This window comes from Hemicordylus capensis, chromosome 3 (assembly GCF_027244095.1).
Source record: "Hemicordylus capensis ecotype Gifberg chromosome 3, rHemCap1.1.pri, whole genome shotgun sequence".
Lineage (NCBI taxonomy): Eukaryota > Metazoa > Chordata > Lepidosauria > Squamata > Cordylidae > Hemicordylus > Hemicordylus capensis.
Genome location: NC_069659.1, coordinates 172,162,317 through 172,174,416, shown reverse-complemented (window position 1 = coordinate 172,174,416; position 12,100 = coordinate 172,162,317). Strand labels below are relative to the sequence as shown.

Here is a 12,100-nt window from a genome sequence, read left to right as displayed (position 1 = left end):
AGGACTAGGAAGCTTGAGTGTACCAGCTCTACTTTTTAAAAATTGGTGCAGAAATGTGGTGCAGAAGAGCTTACAAATCAAACACAAAAATACCTTCAAGGTGAATCTCTTTTCAATAACCTTATAGTTGCATTTTGCCATCTGCAACTATCAAGAAGGCCAGGAGAACAAGAAATTGAGGTCTGGAGCTAAAGGTTCTGTAAATCATTTTTTTTCCTCGAAGCTCTTTCTGCTGATTCTGCTCCTACTGAACTTGCTGCTGACATATACCTTTGACCACTTTGTTCAAGATTTAGAGATGTTGCTTTGAGTAGGAGCAAACTGATGACCTTGGCCTAGTGATCTGCAACAATATGTGTTGAAATAAAAAGAAATCTATTGAGGTGGAACAAATATGATTGAACTGGGTTATTGACATAGATATCAAGGAGAATGTCTTTAGAGGAAAAAAAGAACATAGACAGCAGAAAAAGGAAAGGTTGATGAATTATTTTTACATTTGTTTGTAGAGGCCTGTTTCAGAAGACATGTAAAATTTATACAAATAGTTCTTCATTTATTTTTAGGTGAAAATGCAGATGGTAGCATACAGTAAGCTAGAATAAAACAAACAAACAAACAAACAAACAAACAAACAGCATTCATGGTTCAATCTACAACTGTCAAACTTCCAAATTTGGAGTAGCTTTTATTTCGGTTCAGTATGCTATAGATGGCAATGGTTTTAAAAGCATGTTATGACATATAACAAGGGCAGTCTACTCTTTGAGGAAGAAGAAAAAATGGGTGGGGGTAGAAGGAATGTGTAAAATCTTGCTGGGAACCTGCACCAGTCCTTGGGGTGGACAACCTGTAAGAATATACAGCTTGCATTCCTGTTCTGCACTGTTGCTTGGTTCCCCAGTTTGATTATTAGAGGCAAAACCACAACGTGTGTGTGTGTGTGTGTGTGTGTGTGTGTGTAGCAGGGTTGTAGCACAAGAGAGACATATCTGATACCTTGGGGTTGATTTGTGACACAAGTTGGCCACCACTGCACCAGTGGACCTCGCTGTATGTCGTACCGTGGATACAAAAGGGCTAAAACCCACATATCTGCAATTCCTAGATGGCTAGAAATGAGCTCAGAGGTAATTTCTGGCTGCCATTTTCTCAATAGGTGCCATCTTGTGGCTCATTTTTTTTAAAATCCCCCTTGCTTTTTCATAGAAAAATGGGGGGTGGGGATGGGGGGATTCCTGGCAGCTGGACACCCACGGAGCATGGTAGGGCACTTTATTTGCATTTTTGGTGGGTGTTGGGTTGGCTGTTGTTTCTTGCCCTTTTTTCCAAACTCCAGGAACCTAACCCCTTCCATCCCATTGACTTCAATGCCCAAAAATCTGCAGTTCTGTTATCCATGGTTCCCCCATGGAAAAGAACCCCCATGGATAACAGGGTTCACCTGTATTAAACTTGTCATAAAAACCTTTGGCCTCCCTTGAAGCTGTTCTTAGCTTGAAGACAAACTTCCATATCTGCTTCAAAATTGACTTGAGATGAGATCTTAGTGGTAACAACAACAAATATTTATATACCACTTTTCAACAAATGTTTCCAAACCAGTTTACATAAAGAAACAACAAATAAATAAATAAGATCGATTGCTGTCCCCAAAGCGGGGGGACATCCAAAAAGAAACAATCCAAAAAGAAACGTAAGATAGACACCAGCAACAGTCACTGGAGGTATGGTGCTGGGGCTGGATAGGGCCAGTTAACCCTAGTTTAAATTGTTTTGACTTGGAGAGTAATGCCTATTAAACATTAAACATCTTTTCAGGTTAATGTGTGGTAAATGGGGCCACTTGAATGTTGAGCATGCCAGATTCCTTGGCTGGAAAAACCCCCCACTCATCTAAAATTAAAATAGATAACTAGGCACATAATACATACACAAACACCCCAAAGATAGAGGTCTGGGGCAGATCCAGCTATAGGGGTGTGCACGGAACCGCAGAGCTGCGGTCCGGCACTGTGGGGTGGGTTCCTTTAAGGGCGGGGAGGGTTTGCTTACCCCCCCCGCCACTTGCCCCCGTCCAGCGCGCGTATTTAATGTAATAATTGGGGCAGCAGGATACTTCCCTGCTGCCCCTTGTCCCTCTGCAATGCCGCCAGCCGCTTTGACTCACAGTTTTGAAAGTAATTACTGCTGCCCAGTGCCAATAATGAAGTTGAAGAAGAAGCCGGCCTCCACTTCGGCGCCTTTCCGCCCGGCGGCTCCCCCACGAGCCGCCGCTGCCTCCCAGCAGCCACTGAGAGCGGCTCTGCCATGGAGGACGTGCCGCGGCGCCGCGGCAACCCTCACTTCCGGCTACCATGCGACTTTCCCCCACATACAGAGTGGCAGCATTCTGCCACTCTGTATGCGGGGGAAGTTGCATGGAAGCCGGAAGTGATGCAACCCTCACTTCCGGCTTCCATGCGATTTCCCCCACATACAGAGTGGCAGCATTCTGCCACTCTGTATGTGGGGGAAAGTCGCATGGTAGCCGGAAGTGAGGGTTGCCGCGGCGCCGCAGCGCGTCCTCCATGGCAGAGCCGCTCTCAGGCGGCATTGCAGAGAGACAAGGGGCAGCAGGGAAGTATCCTGCTGCCCCAATTATTACATTAAATACGCGTGCTGGACGGGGGCAAGTGGCGGGGGGGTAAGTAAACCCTCCCCGCCCTTAAAGGAATCCCCCCCACCCGGACCCGGACCAGCCAGATCCGAACCGGTCTGGAAAGTCCGGAGGCCTTTACAATGGCTTCCGGACCAGTTCGGACACACCCCTATCCAGCTACACATTTCATTGGAGTACAGTGCATCCCATCCCTATGAATTTGCTTTCTCTTCTCTCTTCCAGCCTCATTGGATCAGAGGGAGGTAAGGCATATATTTACAATATGCCAGGGGGCACTGTGTTGTTTAGCAGTGCTTTTTGTTCCTCTACAGTTCCTTCCTGTAGTTTTTGGGGGTCTGTAGTTCTTGGGTGGAGCTTCTACAGATCCTAAGTATATCAATGAAGAGCAGTTGTGTTTTTAGGCCTGTGTGTTCCCTCCATTTTCCCTGCTACCAAAACAGCAACAAATAGTTACAAAACAAGATCCATAGTCATGGCTTAGGTAAGAAATTCAGTTTCTAAAATGTTTCTGTACCAAATGTGTAATTATGTAACAAAAACCTGTAAATGATTACCTCAATTAAAATGCACACATATAACCATATATTTTTTGTAAAACACACCAAAAAACAATTTTTAATTACAGTTACAATGAATGGTTATTTTGTAACTTTTAAACGCAAAAATGTACTCCTCAGCATAGTTCTCATGAATTTTTCAACCATTTGAGAATGTATGCTATGTTAATATACTATGTAATACCAAAAACACAGCTACACAAAAGAGTGTTGTACTTTGTTCTTTCTAACTAGTAAATTAATTCACTTATATAACTTTCAGTTTTGAATTAAGGTGTGGGGTGGGGGAGCCCTAAAGATAATTGAATATATAAATTAGTTCATATTTCTTTCAGCTCAGATAATTAGAAGTGAATTTAATATATCCAGTTGGGCATCTACATTATTATTATTCTTTTACACTGGATATAAATAGAATTCAAATTACATCTCTGTTTTTTATTTCAAAGTTTAGCTTTGGCAATGTTGGTTTTTGTTTCAATGATTGCTACTTATCTGATCTTTAGATACTTCCCCTTTAAATTCAGCTTGCTTAGATACCCTATCCACAAAAATATGGAATGTGTTTTTCCCTGTTGATTAAAAATATGAATATTATATGTTTGGGCCCAGGGGTGTAACTAGGGTAGGGCAGGTAGGGCACATGCCCCGGGCGCCACGTGAAGGGGGGCTCCATTTTTTTAAATGAATTTTTTAAAAATGGCTGCCAAAAACAAAATGGCTACAACACATGCTCAAATGGCCTCTGCAAGGCCCTAGGTCATGCCAGGTCTCACAGAGGCCATTTGAGCATGCACAGCAGCCATTTTGTTTTTGGTGGCCATTTTAAAAAAAACCATTTATTTTTTAAAAATGGTCACTGCACATGCTCAAATGGTCCCTATGAGGCCCTAGGCCTTGCCAGGCCTTGCAGAGGCCATTTAAGCATGTGTGGGAGCTTCCAAAATGGCCACGACATCAAACTTTGCAGGCCAAAACAGGCTTGAAAATCAGCCTGGGAGCAGCTGTGGCGGTGAATTAAGAGGCTGGCGGGGGGAGGGTGAACCTTTGCAGAACCCCCTCCAGCCTTTAGGAAGCCCCCCGAAGGGGCTACAGGTATTTTTTTTAAATTAATATAAGTCACTGTACACATATTCAGTTTGGCACTATGTACAGAGAATCAGGGCTAGTGAATACTGAGCTGAAGCTTATGACCTAGGATTGTATTCATTTGCTCTTACTTTGCTTCTTGTGATAAGTGAGTTAAATGTTATGTCTTAAAAATATGGCTATTAATGGTGAGTTTGTCTTTGAATCAGTGTGAAATCCTTAGTATTAAGGCCCACTGGGAGTTTCTTGCTCTCTTGCTCTCATTTTAACTGTCTTTCTGAAATACTAGAATATATTCCAAGCATTGACACAGTTTACTCTGTATGTCCTTTAATTTTTTTCAGAATATCTGGGAAAAGTCAAATTCTCCATTTATTTTTAAAACTTATGTAATAGTGTTGCTACAATGCATAGTAGAGAATTAGACAGGCACTTCTGTTTAGTTTTCCAAGTACACCTCCACATAGTATTTGGGTATTTCGTGAGCCCCAGCATACTGAAATTTGTAGTTTTCGAGCATTATTTGGTCTGGCTACATCCACTGCTATAAAGTTATTGAAATATTAAAAGATTAACTTGATTTTGAGCTGATATTATGGTAAAGTTATCTGAAAGGTGGGTGTCAAATGTTTGGACAGGGGGTGCAATTTCAGTGCTTGCCCTAGGCGCTATTTTCCCTAGATACGCCTCTGCTTGGGCCACTTCATATATGATATTGCCAGAACAGGAGCTGCAGCAGTGTGGCTACTTCCCACACTGGTCAGAGTGGAAAGCATGAAAAATCCTGGACTGCGTGGAAGGAGCCATAGCAAGATAGAAAGTACATAAAGAAGAATATTTCTCTTTAAGTGTCAAACAAAAGTTCAAATCAGGCTAATTAAGTATAATCAGGCTCATTAAATATAAGGGAAAGGGAACCCTTAATTCATTGTGAATTCCCCATCATATATTGAACATAATTGGTTTGTTTGCCCTCCGTGCAAAATTAACTAACTACCAAGAACGTGGTACATGTTCATTGTATGATGTACATGAGAAGTACCATGTGCAAAGTTCTACTTCTCCACAGTAAAACAGATCACAAAGTTGGACCGTGCTATTATTCAGATCTCTCATTATGTAATTCTGCAGAGATTATTGGGCTTTTCACTTCCAAGAAAAGAAACATCACATTGTAAAGATATATTTTTCCCAGTTAAAACAAAACATTTTAGAAGAAAACTATTGTACCAATAATAATTCCACACATAAACAGCTCTGTTAATTTCATTATTGAATTTTTCAGCAGGTGCTACAACCATAGAGAAGTATGATCTCAGGACAAATATATGGATCCAGGCTGGAGTGATGAATGGCAGGAGGCTGCAGTTTGGTGTCGCTGTCATTGACGACAAACTCTTTGTTATTGGAGGTCGTGATGGTTTAAAGACTTTAAACACTGTTGAATGTTACAATCCAAAGACAAAGGCATGGACTGTCTTGCCTCCAATGTCCACCCATAGGCATGGCTTAGGTAAGACATTTCCAGAATTTCTGCATGAAAGCACGTAGTCTTTAATTAGAAAACTATTTATCAAAATTATTTATCAAAACTATTTATCAAAATTGTATACTCAGTTGTGTATACAATAGCACAATACAATTAGGTGCAACCTTGTGGAAACAATGGCTGACATCCTGACTAAGGCAGTGCCACCATTCCAGGAAGACACACCTATGCTGCAGAAGGCTTCCAGAGCTGCAGAATGGACAGGTTGGGGATTTACACTGATCTCTGCTTCCTCTGGAAGTACCCTGTGCCCTCTGAAAATTTGCCCCTGAACACTGTGTGACCCTCAAAGACATATTTTTGGAGGGTGCAGGGCTCTATGCTGCAGAGCCAAGAAAGTTCTCTGTATGCCTTTCTGGCATTCTGCCGCTACCATAGTCAGGATTCAGCCAATAGAAATAATTCTATACAGGACAGTTGACAGATAATTCAGCTAGTGGCAATCTGAATAATTTGTCAAAACTATTGTTGGTTTATTTGGGGGCTCCAGTGAGGACCTGGGCAAAAAACTCTGAAAAAGGTGAAAGGGGGATTCAAGTCAGCACTAGTGTCAGCATGTGCAACCCCAACCTGCTTTCAATCGGCAGAAGCTGTTGTAAAATGCATGTAAATAAGTCATTACTAAATTATGTGAAACAGTAGGAAAGCATTGATACCCCACAGTCCTTATGTAGATATTGCCCAGGCAGCTTCCTGCTGCAGTTATGCTCCCCCCCACCAGCCTGCACACAGCCTCCACGTGTATGCATGGAGGCAGGTGAGTGATGGACCTATGCCGTCATGCACGTGCAGGCTGCTGGAAGGAGAGCTGCCATAGCAGGAAGCAGGTTGGAGCGGTGGTCATGTGGGTAAGGGCCTGTGGCTTTAAGATGCTACTCACCGCCACCCCGGTGCCACCTTGAAAAACTGGACCAGCCCATAGTTCAGCCAAACCAGACTGAACCAGTTCACCGCACCATAGACCAGTCCGAATTTGAATCGTGGCCTGAACCCAGGCCTGTGTGCATTCCTACAGCCAAGACAGTTGAAACAGGGAAGTCATACAATTGATTAGTTTGGAGCTCTGAATCAATGCTTCATTGAATGTGTAATTTACATACTTAAGTAAGTCTGTGCTACTTTTATTATATCCACATGGGAAGTTATCCTCTTCTTTCAAGCATTGTTAACTAAGGGATATATATGAGTTATCCTGTTGTGAGTAAAATTATATTATATGATGTGAATTTGTTTCAATCAATAACTGTACTGACTGCATAAAGCAGTCTACTGCATTCACTCTTATTATCAGCCGCCATCCAACATTAGCCCCCTTGCTGTTCCACACACTTTCTGAAGCATGGGGTTTTCCAAGTCCACAGCAGCACCAGCATGGTCACTTAAGATGACTTTGCCTGCACATACTTCAGGTTTTATAATAATTTTTAAATTAGAAAAAACTTATATTTATTTAAATCTATTTGGTAATCCTTTATCTGTTTATTGGCTACGAAAATAAAAATAGGAATATGTGGCTTTTGCAGTTGTGCACTTTATGCATACTTTAGAGGATCATTAATGTGGCATCATTTGTGGTTGGGTTTCAGAACACTGAATGAAGGATTATTTTCAGAGATGGGCATTTGTAGCTATAGCTCAGTCACAGAGCACATGCTTTGTGTATAGAAGGTCCTAATTCTAGTCATATTCTGGCATATTCTGGTCTTTTGGGTTTTGTTTTTTAAAAAGCAAGTAGCAGAGTTTGGAAAGATCTTTGCCTAAGACTTGGAGAGCCATTGTCACTTTGTCTAGACAATACAGGGCTAATGGACAAATGACTTTGTTCAGTGTAAGATTGGGATGTGTACAGAACTGGGAAAGCCAGTTCAGCTTGAATCCAAACTGGATTCAAGCCAACCTGGCCTGGTCCGGTTCTGTGGATACTCGAACTGGACCCAGTTCGGGTTTGAATCAAGCTGGTTTGAAAGGCTCAGAGGCCTACTGGTAAAAGGGAATCTGATAAGAATTCCACTTTATCAGTAAAGGGCAAGGGGGGAGGCAGGGGAGCCTCCATAAAAGCAGAGCAGGAGGGAAGTAAAAATGTAACTTAGAAGTTGCTGCCACCATTTTAGTTACCTCCACACCTGTGCAAAGGTCCAAAATGGACCTAAACCAACCTGGGCTACTCAGGGAGAGACAATGGGTGTAGGGGGGGCCAATCTCCCACTGCCGAAGCCACAGTCGCCACCCGCGGGACTTCTAAGATACATTTTTACTTCCCTCCCTCCTGCTCTACTTTTACAGAAGCTTCCCTACCCCCACCCCCCTTTGTGGGCAAAGGGGTATCTGAGCCAACTCACGTCAAACCGGGTCTGGTTTGATCTCATACTGAATTGGGCTCAGTTCAGTTTGATCAGAATCCTTTGAGCCTACTCAGCTCGAACTCAAGTCTGGCTCAATTTGAGCCAGCTCACACACCTCTTGTATAAGACAGCTTCTTTTATATATACCTAGTCCTGAAGATATTGCCCAGCATATTCACTAGTTATAAGGTACAAAGGAATGTCTGATTTGTTCTCCTACTCCCCTAAGTTATAAAATCATTATAAGGTCATGGGCCAACATCCAGACTAATACTATGATGTCGGGGGGGACAATCCAAGATGGTGACAAGCTAGCAGCTCCACTCATGAACTCCATCCCTTAAAGCAGCCTTTTCCTTTCTGGGTAGAAATTTCCAGAGAAACCCTGATGAACAAAGGCAAAAAAAGAACCAGTAACAGCCTCACCAGTGACCACTATGGTGACCACCACTCAGCCAAGGCAGGGAAGCACATGAGAATCAACTCCTATCTCCCTCCCAGTGAGCCGAGAAGAGCCATGAGTACTTCTCCAGAATCCCCACTAAGAACAGATTTATGGTCCTGGGCATGGAGAGCTCTCCCTCCTTCCCCAAGGAGCCTGTAATAAGGGAGTCAGCATTACATCAGACTGCTCTCTTGCGGTCCAAGATCTCTGGCCCAAGACACACCCCAGAACAGAGAATCAAGGGATCCAAAATTCCAAGATGTGGCCCCCTGCCTCCTCTATGATCCATGATCTTCTCACTGAACACCTAAGAAGTTCATGTCTACTAACAGCAGAAATGACTACTCAAATTCTAGGGCATTTAAACAACATTGCAGCAGAAGTGGACACATTCGGGCATGCCTTTGACTTGTGGGGATGAAAGTCCATCTGAACCTAGGCAACACCCTGGCAGCTCCCTCCCCTGCTTCTGCTGCCAAATCCCCATGCACGATGCCAGCGGGGCCTCCTAAAATGAAATGCTCTGAACTCCCCACGAGTACTTCAAACATCCCAGGTACTGCTACATATTGCCATGAACCCCATCAATTCTCAAAGGCTGTCATCCAGCAAGGCAATAACAGCTTCCCTGAGCCATTTCCTTAATTGTCAACCTAGGCAAATAGACTTCCAAGTCTATTCCAATCTTCCACTTCCTTTGCACCCTCCCAGAAGCCCAGTGTGTCCTTCTCTCCATCTCTCAAGCCTCTCTTCCACTAAAATTTGTGTGAATGGGGGGGCACCTCCTCCATAGCTTCAACATCAGAGCTATTCGAGTCTTCAAAAGACTACACAGTTCGGCCTCTGCTCCCAGAAAGAGCAAAAAATAATATTCCTCCTTCTGAAACTAACCTCACTAAGACCTCTGTGACAATGAACTCAGACCTCAATAAACATCCCATTCGCATGCTCTCCAAGCTTCAGCAGATTAACCCTTAAGCGAGTGAAATCCAAAAGTACATAGATTGATATTTTGTTGAACTGAGGATCCTGCTGTTTGAAAGAAAGCACAGCCACTACTAGTCCTCTTCTCCTATCCGGAACCTGAGCTCACTGACAGTGACAGCGACATGGATGTTCACGTCTTTAAGGCCAACCCAGAACCACTCATAACTGTAGATGTGTTTGTCCAGACCAGGCTAAGTGCTAAGTCTTCAACCCTATTCAAACCACGGCGGAAGCTGTCAGTCCATTTTCCAGAATTTACCTCAGGTTCATACAGTGACAGCAAAATGGACAACACTAAGGTCCCCTCCACTACGCCTCACAACATGATGAGTGAGTTGCTCCCTGAGTCTGCCCAGCCCCATATATACAAACATACAACCCCACCATATAAGCCTTTTTCCAATGATGAAGAAACCCAGGCAAGCCACACAACTGCAGCAACCTCAGAGGAAGGGCCCCCACTCCCCCTGCTATACCCAAGAGCACCTACCACCTTCCAAAAGCCCAGGGATCTAGAAATTCAGGAAGTGCCCCCCCCCACCTCTTCCTCTGCCACTAGAGACAGACATAGAGAGAGGAGAGCTGGTCTTATGGTAGCAAGCATGACTTGTCCCCTTAGCTAAGCAGGGACTACCCTGGTTGCATATGAATGAGAGACTTGATATGTGAGCAATGTAAGATATTCTCCTTAGGGGATGGGGCCGCTCTAGGAAGAGTAGAAGGCTCCAAGTTCCCTCCCTGGCATCTCCAGGATAGGGCTGAGAAAGATTCCTGCCTGCAACCTTGGAGAAGCCACTGCCGCTGTGTAGACAATACTGAGCTAGATGGACATATGGTCTGGCTCAGTATATGGCAGCTTCCTATGTCACTATGTTCCTATAGCAGCTGCAAAAGATGAGGTCTCTTTGTCATCTGCACAATCCAAAGAGCTACAACCAACACTCCCAACTCAAGGGGATCCACTGAAGATGTAGCCACCAGTGCCCTCGCGTAGAGACTACACCAGAGAAAGAGACTCACACATTGCTTTCACCATCCCAGCAGCAACAGCTGCCATACACAACCACAAGGAATATTGCTTCAAATGCCATGGACCCTATTTGCCAATGGTCCCCATTTTGACAGCATCACTGTACTAATCTCTTTAGTCTGCTTGCCAAAGTTGAGGGATCTGCGGGCTTCCTGTGTGGAATTTGCAAGCTCAGAGGAAGAATTAGTGCCCCCTGAATTAAGAGTGCAAGAACACGAATGTGCATCACCACTCCCACTCCCATAGCTGCAGTTGCCCAGTACGCATGCGCACACACCCTAGAACGCAGATGGATTCCCCACAGAAAACACCCACTCAGACCCCAGCTCAAAGCACTACACCCTGATATCCAAGAGACCAGTATAAGGTATCCCTCTTGTCCTGGAATGTGGCAGTCTGGCACGGCAGCTGCAGAGATGTCTCTTTCACAGACTACATCTCCCATCATGACATCATAATGATACAAGAAACCTGGACAACTGAGGAACTTACACATAATGGATTCTGCTCATACTCAATAGGAGAAGAAGCCGGTACAGGATGAGGCAGACCCAAAGGCAGACTAGGGGTGCTAATCTCCACCATCTTGTATGCAATATCAGGAAGACTCCCTCCATACAAGCATTATGCTATAGCAGTGACAATTCAGACACTGCTTCCTACTACTAATTACATTTACCTCCCCCCACAGTGTCCGAAATCCCAGGTCAAAAACCTATGGTCTGAACTGGAGAACTGCCTAACAGACCTTCTCTCCTCCAACCCCAGTGCACATATACTTCTGGGTGCAGACAGACTCCCTTTCAACTGCCACTCAAAGGACAAGAAGTCAAATTACATAGGATTCTGCCTGGCCCAAATGGCCGCGAGACCCAATCTCTATATGCTAAATGGCTCATTTGGAAATGACCACCTGCTGAATTCACCTTCTGGACCAGGTCTAGTTCAGCAGCATCTGGAGAAACCCTGGTTTGGAACCACTGACCTATGCTCCAGTAATATGTGTGGCAATGAGGTGATTCTTTGCTGTGTGTACTGCATCCGCAAGTTCACGTCCAACAGAATTGTCAAAGGTGGTGAGGAAATTTATTCAGACCCCTTCTGTTCTGGCTTTGAAACCATCAGTTAGCCGTTGTGAAGCTTTTAATGAGATTTTTGTGGACAAAGTATCTTGTATTCAAGCCAACCTGGATTCCATTGTTGGTGCAGAGTCTTTAGCAGGGGTATCTAATAACTCCTCTTGTGTGGTTATATTGGATCAGTTTTAGTTTGTGACTCCTGAGGATGTGAACAAGCTGCTTGGAATTGTGCATCCTACCACCTGTTCTCTTTATCCTTGTCTGACATGGCTTATATTATCAAGCAGGGAGATTGCTGGAGAGCGCCTAGTTGAGATCGTAAATGATTCTCTGAGGGAAGGTAGGGTGCCTCCTTGTTTA

General features: G+C 43.9%; 1 protein-coding gene across 3 annotated transcripts in view; it reads left to right on the top strand.

Annotated features, from left to right (window-relative positions):
- Positions 1–12,100, top strand: part of KLHL1 (kelch like family member 1) — a 284,280-nt gene that overhangs the window by 198,121 nt on the left and 74,059 nt on the right. For 2 of the 3 annotated variants that reach the window (XM_053312230.1, XM_053312229.1), the window contains exon 7: positions 5,594–5,821. In XM_053312230.1, coding sequence (XP_053168205.1) covers positions 5,594–5,821 — 228 coding nt within the window. The remainder of the gene's footprint in view (positions 1–5,593; positions 5,822–12,100) is intronic. The other variant, XM_053312232.1, reaches the window with a different exon arrangement.